We start from the raw sequence: 24,186 nt of genomic DNA, 5'->3' as shown, positions 1-24,186 counted from the left end.
AATATAATACAGCATGTGCATTGTACTCTAATATAACACAGAGTGTACATTGTTGTCTAATCTAACACAGTGTGTGCATTGTACTCTAATAATAACAGTGTGTGCATTGTACTCTAATACAACACAGTGTGTGCATTGTACTCTAATATAACACAGTGTGTGAATTGTACACTAATATAACACAGTGTGTGCATTGTACTCTAATATAACACAGTATGCACACTGTACTCCAATATAACATAGTGTGTGCAATGTACTCTGATATAACATAGTATGCACATTGTACTCTGATATAACATAGTGTGTGCATTGTACTCTAATATAACAGCGTGTGCATTGTACTCTAATATAACACAGGGTGTGCATTGTACACTAATATAAAACCGTGTGTGCATTGTACTCTAACATAACACACAGTGTGCATTGTAGTCTAATATAACACTGTGTGTGCATTGTACTCTAATATAACAGCGTGTGCATTGTACTCTAATATAACATAGTGTGTGCATTGTACTCTAATATAACATAGTGTGTGCATTGTACTATAATATAACACTGTGTGTGCATTGTACACTAACATAACACAGCGTGTGCATTGTATACTACTATAACACAAAGTGTACATTGTACTCTAATATAACATGGCGTGTGCATTGTACTCTAATATAACCCTGTGTGTGCATTGTACTCTGGTATAACACAGCGTGTGCATTGTACACAAATATAACACGGCGTGTGCATTGTACTCTAATAGAACACTGTGTGTGCATTGTACTCTAATATAACACAGCGTGTGCATTGTACACAAATATAACACGGCGTGTGCATTGTACTCTAATATAACACAAAGTGTGCATTGTACTCTAATTTAACACTGTGTCTGCATTGTAATCTAATATAACACAGCGTGTGCATTGTACACTAATATAACACAGAGTGTACATTGTACTCTAATATAACCGTGTGTGGATTGTACACTAATATAACGCAGCGTGTGCATTGTACTCTAATATAACTCTGTGTGTGCATTGTACTCTAATATAACACAGTGTGAGCATTATACTCTAATATAACACAGTGTGTGCATTGTATATTAATATAACACAGTGTGTGCATTGTACTCTAATAATAACAGTGTGTGCATTGTACTCTAATATAACACAGTGTGTGCATTGTACTCAAATATAACACAGTTTGAGCACTGTACTCTAATATAACACAGTTTGTGCATTGTACTCTAATATAACACAGTGTGTGCATTGTACTCTAATATAACACAGCGTGTGCATTGTACACAAATATAACATGGCATGTGCATTGTACACTAATATAAAACCGTGTGTGCATTGTACTCTAACATAACACACAGTGTGCATTGTAGTCTAATATAACACTGTGTGTGCATTGTACTCTAATATAACAGCGTGTGCATTGTACTCTAATATAACATAGTGTGTGCATTGTACTCTAATATAACATAGTGTGTGCATTGTACTATAATATAACACTGTGTGTGCATTGTACACTAACATAACACAGCGTGTGCATTGTATACTACTATAACACAAAGTGTACATTGTACTCTAATATAACATGGCGTGTGCATTGTACTCTAATATAACCCTGTGTGTGCATTGTACTCTGGTATAACACAGCTTGTGCATTGTACACAAATATAACACGGCGTGTGCATTGTACTCTAATAGAACACTGTGTGTGCATTGTACTCTAATATAACACAGCGTGTGCATTGTACACAAATATAACACGGCGTGTGCATTGTACTCTAATATAACACAAAGTGTGCATTGTACTCTAATTTAACACTGTGTCTGCATTGTAATCTAATATAACACAGCGTGTGCATTGTACACTAATATAACACAGAGTGTACATTGTACTCTAATATAACCGTGTGTGGATTGTACACTAATATAACACAGCGTGTGCATTGTACTCTAATATAACTCTGTGTGTGCATTGTACTCTAATATAACACAGTGTGAGCATTATACTCTAATATAACACAGTGTGTGCATTGTATATTAATATAACACAGTGTGTGCATTGTACTCTAATAATAACAGTGTGTGCATTGTACTCTAATATAACACAGTGTGTGCATTGTACTCAAATATAACACAGTTTGACCACTGTACTCTAATATAACACAGTTTGTGCATTGTACTCTAATATAACACAGTGTGTGCATTGTACTCTAATATAACACAGCGTGTGCATTGTACACAAATATAACATGGCATGTGCATTGTACTATAATATAACACTGTCTGTGCATTGTACTCTAATATAACACAGCGTGTGCATTGTACGCAAATATAACACGGCGTTTGCATTGTACTCTAATATAACACAGTGTGTGCATTGTATTCTAATATAACACAGTGTGTGCATTGTACTCTAATATAACACAGTGTGCACACTGTACTCTAATATAACACAGTGTGTGCATTGTACTCTAATATAACATAGTGTGCACAATGTACTCTAATATAACACACTGTGTGCATTGTACTTTAGTATAACACAGCGTACACATTGTACCCTAGTATAACACAGAGTGTATACTGTACTCTAATATAACATAGTGTGTGCAATGTACTCTGATATAACATAGTGTGCACATTGTACCCTAATATAACATAGTGCGTGCATTGTACTCTAATATAACAGCATGTGCATTGTATTCTAATATACACAGTGTGTGCATTGTACTCTAATATATCACAGTGTGTGCATTGTACTCTAATATAACACAGTGTGTACATTGTACTCTAATATAACACAGCGTGTGCATTGTGCTCTAATATAACACAGTGTGTGCATTGTACTCTAATATAACACAGTGTGCGCATTGTACACTAATATAACACAGTGTGTGCATTGTACTCTAATATAACACAGCGTGTCCGTTGTACTCAAATATAACACAGTTTGTGCATTGTACTCTAATATAACACAGTTTGTGCATTGTACTCTAATATAACACAGCAAGTCCTTTGTACTCTATTATAACACAGTTTGTGCATTGTACTCTAATATAATACAGTGTGTGCATTGTACTCTAATATAACACAGTTTGTGCATTGTACTCTAATATAACAGTTTGTGCATTGTACTCTAAAATTACATAGTGTGTGCATTGTACTCTAATATAACATAGTGTGTGCATTGTACTCTAATATAACACAGTGTGTGCATTGCACTCTAATATAACACAGTTTGTGCATTGTACTCTAATATAATAGTTTGTGCATTGTACTCTAATATAAAACAGTGTGAGCATTGTACTCTAATATAACACAGTGTGTGCATTGTTCTCTAATATAATAGTTTGTGCATTGTACTCTAATATAACACAGTGTGAGCATTGTACTCTAATATATCACAGCGTGTGCATTGTACTCTAATATAACACAGTGTGTGCATTGTACTCTAATATAACACAGCGTGTGCATTGTACTCTAATATAACACAGAGTGTACATTGTAATCTAATATAACACAGTGTGAGCATTGTACTCTAATATAACACAGCGTGTGCATTGTACTCTAATATAACACAGAGTGTACATTGTAATCTAATATAACACAGTGTGTGCATTGTAATCTAATATAACACAGCATGTGCATTGTACTCTAATATAACACAGAGTGTAAATGTACTCTAATATAACATAGTGTGCGCAATGTACTCTGATATAACACAGTGTGCACATTGTACTCTAATATAACATAGTGTGTGCATTGTACTATAATATATCACAGCGTGTCCATTGTACTCAAATATAACACAGTTTGTGCATTGTACTCTAATATCACACAGCAAGTCCATTGTACTCTATTATAACACAGTTTGTGCATTGTACTCTAATATAATACAGTGTGTGCATTGTACTCTAATATAACACCGTTTGTGCATTGTACTCTAATATAACAGTTTGTGCATTGTACTCTAATATAACATAGTGTGTGCATTGTACTCTAATATAACATAGTGTGTGCATTGTACTCTAATATAACACAGTGTGTGCATTGCACTCTAATATAACACAGTGTGTGCATTGTACTCTAATATAACACAGTGTGCACACTGTACTCTAATATAACACAGTGTGCACACTGTACTCTAATATAACACAGTGTGTGCATTGTATCCTAATATAACACTGTGTGTGCATTGTACTCTAATATAACACAGTGTGTGCATTGTACTCTAATATAACACATTGTGAGCATTGCACTCTAATATAACACAGTGTGTGCATTGTACTCTAATATAACACAGAGTGAGCATTGTACTCTAATATAACACAGTGTGCACACTGTACTCTAATATAACACATGTGTGCATTGTACTCTAATATAACACAGCGTGTGCATTGTACTCTAATATAACACAGTGTGCACACTGTACTCTAATATAACACAGCGTGTACTTTGTAATCTAATATAACACAGTGCGTGGATTGTACACTAATATAAAACAGTGTGTGCATTGTACTCTAATATAACACAGTGTGTGCATTGTACTCTAATATAACACAAAGTGTGCATTGTTCTCTAATATAGCACAGCGTGTGCATTGTGCTCTAATATAACACAGTGTGTGCATTGTACTCTAATAATAACAGTGTGTGCATTGTACTCTAATATAACACAGTGTGTGCATTGTACTCAAATATAACACAGTTTGAGCATTGTACTCTAATATAACACAGTTTGTGCATTGTACTCTAATATAACACCGTGTGTGCATTGTACTCTAATATAACACAGCGTGTGCATTGTACACAAATATAACATGGCATGTGCATTGTACTCTAATATAACACTGTCTGTGCATTGTACTCTAATATAACACAGCGTGTGCATTGTACTCTAATATAACACAGAGTGTACATTGTAATCTAATATAACACAGTGTGTGCATTGTAATCTAATATAACACAGCATGTGCATTGTACTCTAATATAACACAGAGTGTAAATGTACTCTAATATAACATAGTGTGCGCAATGTACTCTGATATAACACAGTGTGCACATTGTACTCTAATATAACATAGTGTGTGCATTGTACTTTAATATATCACAGCGTGTCCATTGTACTCAAATATAACCCAGTTTGTGCATTGTACTCTAATATAACACAGTTTGTGCATTGTACTCTAATATAACACAGCAAGTCCATTGTACTCTATTATAACACAGTTTGTGCATTGTACTCTAATATAATACAGTGTGTGCATTGTACTCTAATATAACACAGTGTGTGCATTGTACTCTAATATAATAGTTTGTGCATTGTACTCTAATACAACACAGTGTGAGCATTGTACTCTAATATAACACAGTGTGTGCATTGTTCTCTAATATAATAGTTTGTGCATTGTACTCTAATATAACACAGTGTGAGCATTGTACTCTAATATATCACAGCGTGTGCATTGTACTCTAATATAACACAGTGTGTGCATTGTACTCTAATATAACACAGCGTGTGCATTGTACTCTAATATAACACAGAGTGTACATTGTAATCTAATATAACACAGTGTGAGCATTGTACTCTAATATAACATAGTGTGTGCATTGTACTATAATATATCACAGCGTGTGCATTGTACTCCAATATAACACAACGTGTGCATTATACACTAACATAACACAGTGTGGGCATTGTACACTAATATAACACAAAGTGTACATTGTACTCTAATATAACATGGCGTGTGCATTGTACTCTAATATAACACAGTGTGTGCATTGTACTCTAATATAACACAGTGTGTACATTGTACTCTAATATAAGACAGTGTGTGCATTGTACTCTAATATAACACAGTGTGCACACTGTACTCTAATATAACACATGTGTGCATTGTACTCTAATATAACACAGCGTGTGCATTGTACTCTAATATAACAGAGAGTGTACATTTGTAATCTAATATAACACAGTGTGAGCATTGTACTCTAATATAACACAGTGTGTGCACTTTTCTCTAATATAACACAGCGTGTGCATTGTACTCTAATATAACACAGTGTGTGCTTTGTATTCTAATATAACACAGTGTGTGCATTGTACTCTAATATAACACAGTGTGCACACTGTACTCTAATATAACAGTGTGTGCATTGTACTCTAATATAACATAGTATGCACAATGTACTCTAACATAACACACTGTGTGCATTGTACTTTAGTATAACACAGCGTGCACATTGTACCCTAGTCTAACTCAGAGTGTATACTGTACTCTAATATAACATAGTGTGTGCAATGTACTCTGATATAACATAGTGTGCACATTGTACTCTAATATAACACAGTGTGTGCATTGTACTCTAATATATCACAGTGTGTGCATTGTACTCTAATATAACACAGTGTGTGCATTGTACTCTAATATAACGCAGTGTGTACATTGTACTCTAATATAACACAGTGTGTGCATTGTACTCTAATAATAACAGTGTGTGCATTGTACTCTAATATAACACAGTGTGCTCATTGTACACTAATATAACATAGTGTGTGCATTGTACTATAATATATCGCAGCGTGTGCATTGTACTCCAATATAACACAACGTGTGCATTGTACACTAACATAACACAGTGTGGGCATTGTACACTAATATAACACAGCAAGTCCATTGTACGCTAATATAACACAGCGTACACACTGTACTTTAATATAACACAGTGTGTGCATTGTAATCTAACATAACACAGTGTGGGCATTGTACACTAATATAACACAAAGTGTACATTGTACTCTAATATAACATGGCGTGTGCATTGTACTCTAATATAACACAGTGTGTGCATTGTATTCTAATATAACACTGTGTGTGCATTGTACTCTAATATAACACAGTGTGTGCATTATACTCTAATATAACACAGTGTACGCACTGTACGCTAATATAACACAGTGTGTACATTGTACTCTAATATAACACAGAGTGTATATGTACTCTAATATAACACAGTTTGTGCATTGTACTCTAATATAACACCGTGTGTGCATTGTACTCTAATATAACACAGCGTGTGCATTGTACACAAATATAACATGGCATGTGCATTGTACTCTAATATAACACTGTCTGTGCATTGTACTCTAATATAACACAGCGTGTGCATTGTACTCTAATATAACACAGAGTGTACATTGTAATCTAATATAACACAGTGTGTGCATTGTAATCTAATATAACACAGCATGTGCATTGTACTCTAATATAACACAGAGTGTAAATGTACTCTAATATAACATAGTGTGCGCAATGTACTCTGATATAACACAGTGTGCACATTGTACTCTAATATAACATAGTGTGTGCATTGTACTTTAATATATCACAGCGTGTCCATTGTACTCAAATATAACCCAGTTTGTGCATTGTACTCTAATATAACACAGTTTGTGCATTGTACTCTAATATAACACAGCAAGTCCATTGTACTCTATTATAACACAGTTTGTGCATTGTACTCTAATATAATACAGTGTGTGCATTGTACTCTAATATAACACAGTGTGTGCATTGTACTCTAATATAATAGTTTGTGCATTGTACTCTAATACAACACAGTGTGAGCATTGTACTCTAATATAACACAGTGTGTGCATTGTTCTCTAATATAATAGTTTGTGCATTGTACTCTAATATAACACAGTGTGAGCATTGTACTCTAATATATCACAGCGTGTGCATTGTACTCTAATATAACACAGTGTGTGCATTGTACTCTAATATAACACAGCGTGTGCATTGTACTCTAATATAACACAGAGTGTACATTGTAATCTAATATAACACAGTGTGAGCATTGTACTCTAATATAACATAGTGTGTGCATTGTACTATAATATATCACAGCGTGTGCATTGTACTCCAATATAACACAACGTGTGCATTATACACTAACATAACACAGTGTGGGCATTGTACACTAATATAACACAAAGTGTACATTGTACTCTAATATAACATGGCGTGTGCATTGTACTCTAATATAACACAGTGTGTGCATTGTACTCTAATATAACACAGTGTGTACATTGTACTCTAATATAAGACAGTGTGTGCATTGTACTCTAATATAACACAGTGTGCACACTGTACTCTAATATAACACATGTGTGCATTGTACTCTAATATAACACAGCGTGTGCATTGTACTCTAATATAACAGAGAGTGTACATTTGTAATCTAATATAACACAGTGTGAGCATTGTACTCTAATATAACACAGTGTGTGCACTTTTCTCTAATATAACACTGCGTGTGCATTGTACTCTAATATAACACAGTGTGTGCTTTGTATTCTAATATAACACAGTGTGTGCATTGTACTCTAATATAACATAGTATGCACAATGTACTCTAACATAACACACTGTGTGCATTGTACTTTAGTATAACACAGCGTGCACATTGTACCCTAGTCTAACTCAGAGTGTATACTGTACTCTAATATAACATAGTGTGTGCAATGTACTCTGATATAACATAGTGTGCACATTGTACTCTAATATAACACAGTGTGTGCATTGTACTCTAATATATCACAGTGTGTGCATTGTACTCTAATATAACACAGTGTGTGCATTGTACTCTAATATAACACAGTGTGTACATTGTACTCTAATATAACACAGTGTGTGCATTGTACTCTAATAATAACAGTGTGTGCATTGTACTCTAATATAACACAGTGTGCTCATTGTACACTAATATAACATAGTGTGTGCATTGTACTATAATATATCGCAGCGTGTGCATTGTACTCCAATATAACACAACGTGTGCATTGTACACTAACATAACACAGTGTGGGCATTGTACACTAATATAACACAGCAAGTCCATTGTACGCTAATATAACACAGCGTACACACTGTACTTTAATATAACAGTGTGTGCATTGTAATCTAACATAACACAGTGTGGGCATCGTACACTAATATAACACAAAGTGTACATTGTACTCTAATATAACATGGCGTGTGCATTGTACTCTAATATAACACAGTGTGTGCATTGTTTTCTAATATAACACTGTGTGTGCATTGTACTCTAATATAACACAGTGTGTGCATTATACTCTAATATAACACAGTGTACGCACTGTACGCTAATATAACACAGTGTGTACATTGTACTCTAATATAACACAGAGTGTATATGTACTCTAATATAACATAGTGTGTGCAATGTACTCTGATATAACACAGTGTGCACATTGTACTCTAATATAACACAGCGTGTGCATTGTACTCTAATATAACAGTGTGTACATTGTACTCTAATATAACACAGCGTGTGCATTGTACTCTAATGTAACACAGTGTGTGCATTGTACTCTAATATAACTCAGTGTATGCATTGTACTCTAATATAACACAGTGTGCACACTGTACTCTAATATAACATAGTGTGTGCATTGTACTCTGATATAACACAGTGTGCACATTGTAATCTAATATAACATAGTGTGTGCATTGTACTATAATATATCACAGCGTGTGCATTGTACTCCAATATAACACAACGTGTGCATTGTACACTAACATAACACAGTGTGGGCATTGTACACTAATATAACACAGCAAGTCCATTGTACACTAATATAACACAGCGTACACACTGTACTTTAATATAACACAGTGTGTGCATTGTAATCTAATATAACACAGTGTGTGCATTGTACTCTAATATAACACAGAGTGTAAATGTACTCTAATATAACATAGTGTGTGCAATGTACTCTGATATAACACAGTGTGCACATTGTAATCTAATATAACATATTGTGTGCATTGTACTATAATATATCACAGCGTGTGCATTGTACTCCAATATAACACAACGTGTGCATTGTACACTAACATAACACAGTGTGGGCATTGTACACTAATATAACACAAAGTGTACATTGTACTCTAATATAACATGGCGTGTGCATTGTACTCTAATATAACACAGTGTGTGCATTGTACTCTAATATAACACATTGTGTACATTGTACTCTAATATAAGACAGTGTGTGCATTGTACTCTAATATAACACAGTGTGCACACTGTACTCTAATATAACACAGTGTGTGCATTGTATCCTAATATAACACTGTGTGTGCATTGTACTCTAATATAACACAGTGTGTGCATTGTACTCTAATATAACACAGCGTGCACAATGTACTCTAATATAACACACTATGTGCATTGTACTCTAATATAACACAGCGTGCACATTGTACCCTAATATAACACAGAGTGTATACTGTACTCTAATATAACATAGTGTGTGCAATGTACTCTGATATAATATAGTGTGCACATTGTACTCTAATATAACATAGTGTGTGCATTGTACTCTAATATAACAGCGTGTGCATTGTACTCTAATATAACACAGTGTGTGCATTGTACTCTAATATATCACAGCGTGTGCATTGTACTCTAATATAACACAATGCCTGCATTGTACTCTAGTATAGCATAGTGTTTGCATTGTACTCTAATATAACACAGCATGTGCATTGTACACTAATATAACACAGTGTGTGCATTGTACTCTAATATAACACAGTGTGTACATTGTACTCTAATATAACACAGCGTGTGCATTGTACTCTGACATAACACAGCGTGTGCATTGTACTCTAATATAACCCAGAGTGTACATTGTAGTCTAATATAACACAGTGTGAGCATTGTACTCTAATATAACACAGTGTGTGCATTGTTCTCTAATATAACACAGCATGTGCATTGTACTCTAATATAACACAGAGTGTACATTGTTGTCTAATATAACACAGTGTGCGCATTGTACTCTAATAATAACAGTGTGTGCATTGTACTCTAATACAACACAGTGTGTGCATTGTACTCTAATATAACACAGTGTGTGAATTGTACACTAATATAACACAGTGTATGCATTGTACTCTAATATAACACTGCGTGCACAACGTACTCTAATATAACACAGTGTGTGCATTGTACTCTAATATAACACAGCGTGCACATTGTACCCTTTATAACACAGAGTGTATACTGTACTCTAACATAACACACAGTGTGCATTGTACTCTAATATAACACTGTGTGTGCATTGTACTCTAATATAACAGTGTGTGCATTGTACTTTAATATAACACAGTATGTGCATTGTACTCTAGTATAGCATAGTGTTTGCATTGTACTCTAATATAACACAGCATGTGCATTGTACACTAATATAACACAGTGTATGCATTATACTCTAATATAACACAATGTGTACATTGTACTCTAATATAACACAGCGTGTGCATTGTACTCTAACATAACACAGCGTGTGCATTGTACTCTAATATAACACAGAGTGTACATTGTAGTCTAATATAACACAGTGTGAGCATTGTACTCTAATAGAACACACTGTGTGCATTGTACTCTAATATAATACAGCGTGCACATTGTACCCTAATATAACACAGAGTGTATACTGTACTCTAATATAACATAATGTGTGCAATGTACTCTGATATAACATAGTGTGCACATTGTACTCTAATATAACATAGTGTGTGCATTGTACTCTAATATAACAGCGTGTGCATTGTACTCTAATATAACACAGCGTGTGCATTGTACACTAATATAAAACAGTGTGTGCATTGTACTCTAACTTAACACACACTGTGCATTGTACTCTAATATAACACTGTGTGTGCATTGTACTCTAATATAACACAGCATGTGCATTGTACACTGATATAACACAGTGTGCACATTGTAATCTAATATAACATAGTGTGTGCATTGTACTATAATATATCACAGCGTGTGCATTGTACTCCAATATAACACAACGTGTGCATTGTACACTAACATAACACAGTGTGGGCATTGTACACTAATATAACACAGCAAGTCCATTGTACACTAATATAACACAGCGTACACACTGTACTTTAATATAACACAGTGTGTGCATTGTAATCTAATATAACACAGTGTGTGCATTGTACTCTAATATAACACAGAGTGTAAATGTACTCTAATATAACATAGTGTGTGCAATGTACTCTGATATAACACAGTGTGCACATTGTAATCTAATATAACATATTGTGTGCATTGTACTATAATATATCACAGCGTGTGCATTGTACTCCAATATAACACAACGTGTGCATTGTACACTAACATAACACAGTGTGGGCATTGTACACTAATATAACACAAAGTGTACATTGTACTCTAATATAACATGGCGTGTGCATTGTACTCTAATATAACACAGTGTGTGCATTGTACTCTAATATAACACATTGTGTACATTGTACTCTAATATAAGACAGTGTGTGCATTGTACTCTAATATAACACAGTGTGCACACTGTACTCTAATATAACACAGTGTGTGCATTGTATCCTAATATAACACTGTGTGTGCATTGTACTCTAATATAACACAGTGTGTGCATTGTACTCTAATATAACACAGCGTGCACAATGTACTCTAATATAACACACTATGTGCATTGTACTCTAATATAACACAGCGTGCACATTGTACCCTAATATAACACAGAGTGTATACTGTACTCTAATATAACATAGTGTGTGCAATGTACTCTGATATAATATAGTGTGCACATTGTACTCTAATATAACATAGTGTGTGCATTGTACTCTAATATAACAGCGTGTGCATTGTACTCTAATATAACACAGTGTGTGCATTGTACTCTAATATATCACAGCGTGTGCATTGTACTCTAATATAACACAATGCCTGCATTGTACTCTAGTATAGCATAGTGTTTGCATTGTACTCTAATATAACACAGCATGTGCATTGTACACTAATATAACACAGTGTGTGCATTGTACTCTAATATAACACAGTGTGTACATTGTACTCTAATATAACACAGCGTGTGCATTGTACTCTGACATAACACAGCGTGTGCATTGTACTCTAATATAACCCAGAGTGTACATTGTAGTCTAATATAACACAGTGTGAGCATTGTACTCTAATATAACACAGTGTGTGCATTGTTCTCTAATATAACACAGCATGTGCATTGTACTCTAATATAACACAGAGTGTACATTGTTGTCTAATATAACACAGTGTGCGCATTGTACTCTAATAATAACAGTGTGTGCATTGTACTCTAATACAACACAGTGTGTGCATTGTACTCTAATATAACACAGTGTGTGAATTGTACACTAATATAACACAGTGTATGCATTGTACTCTAATATAACACTGCGTGCACAACGTACTCTAATATAACACAGTGTGTGCATTGTACTCTAATATAACACAGCGTGCACATTGTACCCTTTATAACACAGAGTGTATACTGTACTCTAACATAACACACAGTGTGCATTGTACTCTAATATAACACTGTGTGTGCATTGTACTCTAATATAACAGTGTGTGCATTGTACTTTAATATAACACAGTATGTGCATTGTACTCTAGTATAGCATAGTGTTTGCATTGTACTCTAATATAACACAGCATGTGCATTGTACACTAATATAACACAGTGTATGCATTATACTCTAATATAACACTATGTGTACATTGTACTCTAATATAACACAGCGTGTGCATTGTACTCTAACATAACACAGCGTGTGCATTGTACTCTAATATAACACAGAGTGTACATTGTAGTCTAATATAACACAGTGTGAGCATTGTACTCTAATAGAACACACTGTGTGCATTGTACTCTAATATAATACAGCGTGCACATTGTACCCTAATATAACACAGAGTGTATACTGTACTCTAATATAACATAATGTGTGCAATGTACTCTGATATAACATAGTGTGCACATTGTACTCTAATATAACATAGTGTGTGCATTGTACTCTAATATAACAGCGTGTGCATTGTACTCTAATATAACACAGCGTGTGCATTGTACACTAATATAAAACAGTGTGTGCATTGTACTCTAACTTAACACACACTGTGCATTGTACTCTAATATAACACTGTGTGTGCATTGTACTCTAATATAACACAGCATGTGCATTGTACACTAATATAACACAGAGTGTACATTGTACTCTAATGTAACAAAGTGTGTGCATTGTATGCTAATATAACACAGCTTGTTCATTGTACTCTAATATTACACAGTGTGTACATAGTACTCTAATATAACTCAATATGTGCATTGTACTCTAATATAACACAGTGTGTGCATTGTACTCTAATATAACACAATGTGTACATTGTAATCTAATATTACACAGTGTGTGCATTGTACTCTAATATAACACAAAGCATGTATAGTACTCTAATATAACCCTGTGTGTGCATTGTACTCTAATATAAAATAGTGTGTGCATTGTACTCTAATATAACATAGTGTGTGCATTGTACTCTAATATAACACAGCGTGTGCTTTGTACTCTAATCTAACAGCGTGTGCATTGAACTCTAATATAACACAGTGTGTGCATTGTACTCTAACATAACACAGTGTGTGCATTGTATTCTAATATAACACTGTGTGTGCATTGTACTCTAATATAACACAGTGTTTGCATTGTACTCTAATATAACACAGTGTGCACACTCTATTCTAATATAACACAGTGTGTGCATTGTACTCTAATTTAACACAGCGTGCACACTGTACTCTAATATCACACACTGTGTGCATTGTACTCTAATATAACACAGCGTGCTCATTGTACCCTAATATACACAGAGTGTATACTGTACTCTAATATAACATAGTGTGTGCAATGTACTCTGATATAACATAGTGTGCACATTTTACTCTAATATAACATAGTGTGTGCATTATACTCTAATATAACAGCGTGTGCATTGTACTCTAATATAACACATTGTGTGCATTGTACTATAATATATCACAGCGTGTGCATTGTACTCTGATATAACACAATATGTGCATTGTGCTCTAATATAACACAGTGTGTGCATAGTACTCTAAAATAACACAGTGTGTGCATTGTACTCTAATATAACACAGTGTGTGCATTGTATTCTAATATAACACAGTGTGTGCATTGTACTCTAATATAACACAGTGTTTGCATTGTACTCTAATATAACACAGTGTGCACACTGTACTCTAATATAACACAGTGTGTGCATTGTACTCTAATTTAACACAGCGTGCACACTGTACTCTAATATCACACACTGTGTGCATTGTACTCTAATATAACACAGCGTGCTCATTGTACCCTAATATACACAGAGTGTATACTGTACTCTAATATAACATAGTGTGTGCAATGTACTTTGATATAACATAGTGTGCACATTGTACTCTAATATAACATAGTGTGTGCATTATACTCTAATATTACACCGTGTGCATTGTACTCTAATATAACACATTGTGTGCATTGTACTATAATATATCACAGCGTGTGCATTGTACTCTGATATAACACAATAGGTGCATTGTACTCCAATATAACACAGTGTGTGCATAGTACTCTAAAATAACACAGTGTGCGCATTGTACTCTAATATAACAGTGTGTGCATTGTACTCTAATATAACTGTGTTTACATGGTAGTCTAACGTAACACAATGTGTACATTGTAGTCTAATATAAAACACTGTGTACATGGTACTTTAATAAAACACAGTGTGTGCATTGTACTCTAATATAACAGTGTTTACATGGTAGTCTAATGTAACACAGTGTGTACATTGTAGTCTAATGTAACACAGTGTGTACGTGGTATTTTAATATAATACAGTGTGTACATGGTACTCTAATATAATGCAGTGTTTACATTGTGCTGGATTTTACATCCCGTGGCCCGGCACTTGTCTTACCTGATCGGGCGAACAATAGCACGCTCTGTCGTTGGGCGAGCGTCCTGATGTCATTGCGCACTCGAGTGATATTTCGTTTTGTGGGTGTATGCCCGTGAGAGTTGGCAGCGTGCCCGCAGCCCTTACGGCTTACAGTTGGGCAAATTGGCCAGGTGGCCTTTGGAGTTCTTAGGAAACCTCATCCAGGGGCGGAATGAGGTTTCAAACATTAATTTAAAGAATATAAAAATGTTTTGATGACATCTTTGCTACGTCCTTGTTCATGTGACTGAGTCCTACGTGGGAACATGTTTTTCACAGTCTCAAAATCTTTATTGTTGACCTTACAATCCTTTAGCTCCCTGAGGCAGTTCCCTGCCTTCAGGGAGCGTTCAGTGCACTCTCCCCCATGCATGCCCAGTTTTTTGCGCTTGCACTCTTCCTGCCCCCACCCCACACCCCACACCCCTCACCCCACTGCAGCTCTGAGCTTCTCAGTGTGACTTTCATGCTGGCTGTCCAGTTAATAACAGGGGTCTGGGCCCGGGTTAGGAGATCAGGATGTAGAATTGGTTTGGGTGTCATGAGAAATAGTAGGGGAAGCAAATCACTAGTGGGAGTGCTCTACAGGCCCCTTAACAGTAACCACAATGTAGGACAAAGTATACAAGAAAAAATATTAGGTGCTCGTGATGAAGGGACAGCAAAATCACGGGTGATTTTAATCCACATGTAAACTGGAAAAATCAGATTGGCAGTGGTAGCCGGGGTGAGGAGTTCATAGAATGCTTTCGAGATAGTTTCTTAGAGCAGCATGTTCTGGAACCAACCAGAGAGCAGGTTTATATTAGACTTGGTGTTGTGTAAGGTGACAGGATTAATTAATGACCTCAGAGTGAAGGTACTGCTAGGGAGCAGTGACCACAATACGATTGAATTTTACATCCAGTTTGAAAGGTAGAAGGGTGGGTCTAAGACTAGTATCTTAACTTCTCTAAGGGCAGCTGTGGCCAGAAGTTTTGGCTCATCGGGCAGGCGTGTGCCCGACCCAAATGTGCGTACAACAACGCGCGAGGATGTTGGGCAGGGCATGCTGCACCATCGCACACTCGCGCAATATTTCAGCCAGCGGGCATGCGTGGGAGTTGGCAGCATGCCCGCTGACAATTAAGTGGCCTATTAAGGCCCTTAAGCAGCTAATTGATGGGAATTTTTTGTTGCCCGTCCAACTGCTCGGTTGGCGGACGGGTGGAAAGGCCAAGAGGCCTTTGCACTTTTGGCGAAACCTCACCCACGGGTGGGATGGGGGTTTTGTCCAGTGATTAAAAAAAGAAACATTTTGCACTCATATTTTACATGTCCCCCGGTGGGACATGTTTTCAATATTTTCAAATTCTTTTACTTTTAGTGATAAAAAAATCTTCAGCTCCCTGAGGCTGCTCCGTGCCTCAGGGAGCTTTTACCGCTCATGACTCTCCGGCCCCTCTCACCCAGCAGGGCCGAGCGCTGCAGCTCATGCTTGACGCTAGCTGGACGTTAATTGGCCAGCCCCAGCGTGAAATCTCGGTCAGGGCCGGAATGTGGGCCGGTGGTCCCGGCCACCTCCCACTGAGCCCATCCGGCGACTGGAGAACCCTGGCCCATGTGGGTGTGAAAGCTGCGCTAGCTGAAGTGAACTGGGATACTGGGCTGGGGGTTATAACAATAGAGAAGCAGTGGCAGACATTTAAGGGGGCATTTCAAAATGCTGGGAATGAGCACATTCCTACTCTTAAGAAAAATTCTAAGGTTGTGGTGGGGGGGGTGGGTGACCCACCATCCGTGGTTAACTTAAGGAAAGCATCAGACTTAAGGAAAAAGCATATAACTGCGCAAAGGTGAGTGGCAGGTCCGATGATTGGTCTGAATATAAAGAATGGTAGAGAATGTCTAAAAGGTTAATCAGGAGAAAGAAATTAGAGTATGAGAGGAAGCTAGCTAGAAATGAAAAAAATGGATAGCAAGAGTTTCTACAGGCATTTAAAAATGGAAAGAGTAAGTAAAGTGAGCGTTGGTCCTCTAGAGAGTGATAGTGGGGAGTTAATAGTAGTTAGTAAGGAAATGGTGGATGAAATGAACAAATATTTTGCTTCTGTCTTCACTAAAGAGGACACAAAAAGCATTCCAGGAATAGCTGCAAATCAGGAGGTGGAAGGGAAAGGGGAACTTGGTGAAATTACAATCACTGGGGAAGCAATACTGAGCAAACTGATGGAGCTGTGGTTGGCAAGTCTCCAGAACCTCATCCTCAGGTTTTAAAAAAGGTCGCTAATGCGGTAGTAAATGCGTTGGTGTTAATTTTTCAAAATTCACTGGATTCTGGAAAGGTTCCATCAGACTGGAAAGTATCAAGTATAACCCCTCTATTCAAGAAGGGAGGGTGGCAAAAAATGGGAAACTATAGGCCAGTTAGCTTGATGTCTGTCATGGGGAAGGTATTAGAATCAATCATTCAGGAGGTTATAGCTCGGCACTTAGAGAAACTCAAGATAATTGGGGAGAGTCAGCATGGTTTTGTGAAAGGGAAATCATGTTTAACCAATTTATTGGAGTTCTTTGAAGGAGTAGCATGGTCTGTGGATAAAGGGGAGCCTGTAGACGTGCTGTACTTGGATTTCCAGAAGGCATTTGATAAGGTGCCACATCAAAGATTATTGCGGGAAATAAAAGCTCATGGTGTAGGTAACATATTAGCATGGATAGAAGATTAGCTGGCTGGCAGAAAACAGAGAGTATGCATAAATGGGTCATTTTCTGATTGGCAGAGTCCCTCAGGGGTCTGTACGGGGACCTCAACCTTTTACAATTTATAATAGGCCCATCAATGACCTAGATGAGGGGAGTGAAGGCATGGTGACTAAGTTTGCGGATGACACAAAGGTGTGTAGGAATGTATGTTGTGAAGAGGCCAAAAGGATTGTAGACAGATATGAATAGGCTGAGTCAGTGGGCAAAAGTCTGGCAGATGGAGTATACTGTAGGAAAATGTGAATTTCTTCACTTTGGTAGGAGGAATAAAAAAAGCAGAATAATACTTAAACGGAGAACAGCTGCAGAATTCCAAGGTGCAGAGGGATCTGGATGTTCTAGCGCACCAGTCACAAAAAGCTATTATGCAGGTACAGCAAGTAATGAAGAAGGCAAATGGATGCTATTCTTTATTATGAGGAATTGAACATGAAAGTTGTACAGGGCATTGGTGAGACCATATCTTGAATATTATGTGCAATTTTGGCCTTCTTATTTAAGGAAAGATGTGAATGTGTTGGAGGCGGTTCAGAGGAGGTTTACTAGGTTGATACCTGGTCTTACGAGTGGGTTCTCTTATGATGAAAGGTTGGACAGGCTGGGCTTCTTTCCACTAAAGTTTAGAAGAGTGAAGGGTGACTTGATTGAAGTATATATGATCCTGAACGGTACTGACAAGGTGGATGTGGAAAGGATGTTTCCTATTGTGGGCGAGTCCAGAACTGGGGGGGTGGGGCACTGCTTTAAAATTAGGGCTCGCCCTTTTAGGACAGAGATGAGAATTTTTTTTCTCTCAGAGGGTTTTGTGACTTTGGAATTCTCTGCCCCCGAAGGCAATGGAGGCAGGGTCATTGAATATTTTTAAGGCAGAGGTAGATGGATTCTTGTCAGGCAAGGGAATCAAAGGTTATCAGAGGTGGATAGGAAAGTGGAATTTGAAACATATGATCTTATTGAATGGCAGAGCAGGCTCGAGGGGCCAAAAGGTCTACTTCTGCTCCAATTTCGTATGTTCATATGCATGTTCGTATTATTTACCTTAAGGGGTTATAAGCTGACAAATCCCTGTGACCTGATGGCCTACATTCTAGAGTTCTAAAAGAGTTAGCTGCAGAAATAGTGGGTGCTCTGGTTATGATTTTACAAAACTTCCTAGATTCCAGAGTGGTCCCTGTGGATTAGAAATTAGCAAATGTGAAAGGGAGAGAAAGAAACCAGGGAACCACAGGCCAGTTAGCCTGCCATCCATCATCTGGGAAATGCTGGAATCTATTATTAAGGAAACCTTAACAGTACACTTGGAAAATCATTGTAATATCAGACAAAGTCGACATGGTTTTACAAAAATAAAATGGTGGTTGACAAGAGTTTTGTGAGGATGTGACTAGTCGGTAGGTAAAGGGGAAATTGGAGATTTCATATTCCTGGATTTCCAAAAGGCATTCAATAAAATGCCACACAAAAAGTTAATACATAAGGTAAAGGTTCATGGGGTTCTGTTGATGTATTGGCACGGATAGAAGATTGGTTAACAGACAGGAGGGTAGGGATAAATGGGGCATTTTCAAGTTGGCAGGCTGTGACCAGCGGGCTGCCACAAGGATCAGTGCTGGAGCCTCAACTGTTTACAATCTATATTAATGACCTAGACAAAGAGACAGAAAATTACGCATCTAAGTTTGTTGATGATACAAATCTAAGTGGAAATGCGAGAGGGGGACACAAGAAGGATGTAAAGAGATATAGACAAGTTAGGAGAGTAGACAACAAGGTGACAGATGGAGTATAATGTGGGGAAGTGTGAAACTTAGGTTCCAAGAATAGAAAAGCAGAATACGATCTACTCTGCTGTTATTTCTTATGTTCATATGTAATAAGAAACAGTGTGTGACTTGGAAGGGAACAGGGGATGGTGTCCCCATGCATCTGCTGCCCTTGTCCTTCTAGGTGTTGAGATCATAGGTTTGGAAGGTGCTCTTTGAAGGTTTAACCTCAGTGTGGGAAAGCTTTTAGAAACAATAATCTGGGACAAAATTAAGGAGTCACTTGGAGAAATGTGAATTAATTAAGGAAAGCCAGAACAGATTTGTTAAGGATAAATCATGTTTAACAAAGTTGCTTTAGTTTATTGATGAGGTAGCAGAGGGTTGATGAGTGTAATGGAGTTAATATGATGTATATGAACTTCCAAAATAAGTTTGATAAAGTGCCACATAACAGGCTTGTCAGCAAAGTTAAAGCCCATGGAATAAAAGGGATAGCGACAGGATGGGTACGAAATCAGCTGAGTGACAGGAAACAGAGAGTAGTGGTGAACGGATATTTTTTGGACTGGAGGAATGTAGATAGTGGGGTTCCCCAGGGCTCATTGTTAGGACATAGGCCTGATAAATTTCCATATTAATGATCTAGACATGGGTAAACAGGGCATAATTTCAAAAGTTGCAGATGACACAAAAGTATTGTGAGCTGTGAGGAGGATAAAGATAAATTTCAAGGAGGACATAGACAGGCAGAGGAACAAAAGGCGACATTAGAATACACTTTTTTTATGCAGCGAGTGGTTAGAATCTGGAATGTACTGCATGAGTGTGTGGTGGAGGCAGATTCAATTATAGATTCCAAAATATAATTGGATAATTATCTGAAAAGAAAAAATATTCAGGGCCATAGGAAAAAGATTAGGGGGCAGGGTGAGAGAGTGGGACAAGCTGTATTTCTCTTGCACAGAGCTGAGATGAACATGATGGGCAAAATAGCCTCCTTATGTAGAATCATAGAATAGTTACAGCACAGAAGGAGGTTTCTCTCCTATTTTCCCTCGTATCCTGATCGAGCTCATCTTGTCCCTGAGTCCCAGCTCCCACTCCCTTGGCCCCATTCCCACTAAACTGCTGATCAACCTCCTGGTCCCTATGTTAGCTGCTAGTCCACAGTTCTAGCTCTCCTTTAAATCTGCCATTATTACCCCTTTCCATAAAAGAAACTCTTGACCCCACCATCCTTGCATCTGTAACCTCCCTTTCCTCTCCAAAGCCCTTGAACGTGTTGTTACCTCCCCGATCTGTGCCCACCTTTCGCAGAGCTCCATGTTTGAACCTGTCCAATCAGGTTTCTGCCCCTCCCATAGCACTGGACCAGCTCTTAGCAAAATTATAAATGACATTTTATGTGATCGTGACAAAGGCAAACTATTCCTCCTTGACCATTCTCAACCTGTCTTAGCCTTTGACACGTTTGACCACACCATCCTCCTCCAACACCTCTCCACTCTTGCCCAGATGGGCAGGACTGCTCTCATCTGATTCCATTCCATCTATATAATCATAGCCAGAGTATCACTTGCAATGGCTTCCTGTCCCCACACCATTACCTCTGGTGTTCCCCCATGGACATCTCCTTGGCCCCCTCCTGTTTCCCATCTACATTTGCCCCTAGTTGATATAATTGGAGGGTACAGCATTAGTTTTCACACATACACTGATGACACCCAGCTCTACCTCACCACCGCTTCTCTTCACTCCTCCACTGTTGCTAAACTATGAGACTGCTTATCTGACATCCAGCACTGGATGAGGAGCCATTGTTTTTGGCACCCACTCCAAACTCCATCCCCTAGATACAGATTCCATCCCTCTCCCTGGCAATAGCCTGAAAGTAAACTTGTTTGCAATCTCTGTTTTATTTTTGACCCCGATGAGTGTCTGACCACATTGTCATGCAATCACTAAGACTGTCTATTTCCACCTCTGTAACATGGCCCAACGTCACCCTGGAGTCAGCCCATTTGCTGCTGAAACCCTCTCTCATTGTTACCTACATCACCTCTAGATGGACTGTTCTAACACACTCCTGGCTGCTCTCCCACATTCTACCCGCTGTAAACTTGAGGTGATCCAAAACTCTGCTGCCATGCCTAAACCCGCAGCAAGTCCCATTCCCCTGCCACTTCTGTGCTCAATGACCTCCGTTAACTCCGGGTCAAAGAATGTCTTGCTTTGAAAATTCTCATCCTTATTTTGAAACCCCCCCACGGCCTTTCCCTCTCTATCTCCGTAATCTCCAGACCCACAACTCTCTGAGATCTCTGTGCTCCTCTAATTCTTGCCTCTTTGAGTTTCCCTGAGTTTAATCACTCCACTGGTGGCCGAGCCTTCAGTTGCCTAGGCCTCAAGCTCTGGAATTCCCATCCTACACCTCTCTGCCTCTCCACCTCACTTGCTTCCTTTAAAACACGCCTTAAAACATACCACTTTGACCAAGCTTTTGGTAATCTGGCCCAATATCTTCTTATGTGTCCCAGTGTCATATTTTGTTCAATAATGTTCCGTTGAAGTATCTTGAAAGCTATATTACCTTAAAGGTGCTATATAAGTATAAGTGGTAGTTGTGCACAGTACTCTGATATAATCCAATGTGTAATCCACGATACTCTAATGACTGGTTGTATATTGTTCTGATACCCAGGCTCTGCAATGGTTGAAGTGTTTTTTTTCATTCCCAGGGTTAGTCATGGGCAGGAATATGCCCTGCCAGTTGTCGATTCTCCTGACGGATATCCAAATTGGATGAAATTCTTCCTTGGAATTAATCGTTATGAGCTGTACTCACAAAACAGCAACATTCTCGGTCCCTTATTGCGGGAACTCAGTGCCAGCAAGATTGTCCGTGTCGGTAAGGAGGCTTTTATAGTTCTCCTCTGCTAATGCTGCATTGGTGCGATTGGGTTTGGGGGTCCATTCCAGACTCGCTGTGTGAAAAAGTTTTTTCTCACCTCACGTTTGCTCCTTTTGCAAAACACTTTAAAACTGTGCCACTCCTGGATGCCCTCCTGCACTCTTCATTGAACCAGGGTAGATCCCCTGGCTTGATGGCAATGGTAGAGTGGGGGATATGCTGGGCCATGAGGTTACAGATTGTGGTTGTTTCTATTGCTCTGTTGCTGATGGCCCTCAGCGCCTCATGGATGCCCAGTTTTGAGCTGCTTCTGTTCTGATCTGTTCTGAATCTATCCCATTTAGCAGGGTGGTAGTGCCACACAATGCAATGGAGGGTACGCTCAATGTGAAGACAGGACTTTGTCGTGTGGTGATCACTCCTACCAATACTGTCACGGGCAGCTGCATCTGCGATGTAAGAATTAGGAACAGGATTATCGCAGGTGCAGCTGCCCGTGACAGTGTTGGTAGGAGTGATCACCACACGACAAAGTCCTGTCTTCGCTCTGTGCGTTGTGTGGCACTACCACCCTGCTAAATGGGATAGATTCGGAACAGATCCAAAACTGGGCACCCATGAGGTGCTGAGGGCCATCAGACTGGTGACTTCCATCTCACCTGTTATCTGAGGGCCAACGTCTCAAGGGGTGATGAGCTCAGAATTCAGAAGTGAAGAATGCCTGGGCGGTGGGAGAGTGAGATTGAGGACCAGCAGGCTCAGACTCCAGAGGCATCCTGCAGTCTGTGTTGGACACTAGCACTGGGAGGAGAGCAGGGGGGGGATGGAGTGCACTTGCT

General features: G+C 38.0%; 1 protein-coding gene across 2 annotated transcripts in view; it reads left to right on the top strand.

Moving 5' to 3' along the window:
- The window catches only part of LOC121271720 (extracellular serine/threonine protein kinase FAM20C-like), a 189,074-nt gene that overhangs the window by 129,260 nt on the left and 35,628 nt on the right, over positions 1–24,186 (top strand). For both annotated transcript variants that reach the window (XM_041177906.1, XM_041177907.1), the window contains exon 3: positions 23,175–23,344. In XM_041177906.1, coding sequence (XP_041033840.1) covers positions 23,175–23,344 — 170 coding nt within the window. The remainder of the gene's footprint in view (positions 1–23,174; positions 23,345–24,186) is intronic.

The sequence above is a fragment of the Carcharodon carcharias genome, chromosome 31 (genome assembly GCF_017639515.1).
Source record: "Carcharodon carcharias isolate sCarCar2 chromosome 31, sCarCar2.pri, whole genome shotgun sequence".
Lineage (NCBI taxonomy): Eukaryota > Metazoa > Chordata > Chondrichthyes > Lamniformes > Lamnidae > Carcharodon > Carcharodon carcharias.
The sequence above is the reverse complement of the archived record's forward strand: the minus strand, read 5'-3'. Positions and strand labels throughout refer to the sequence as shown.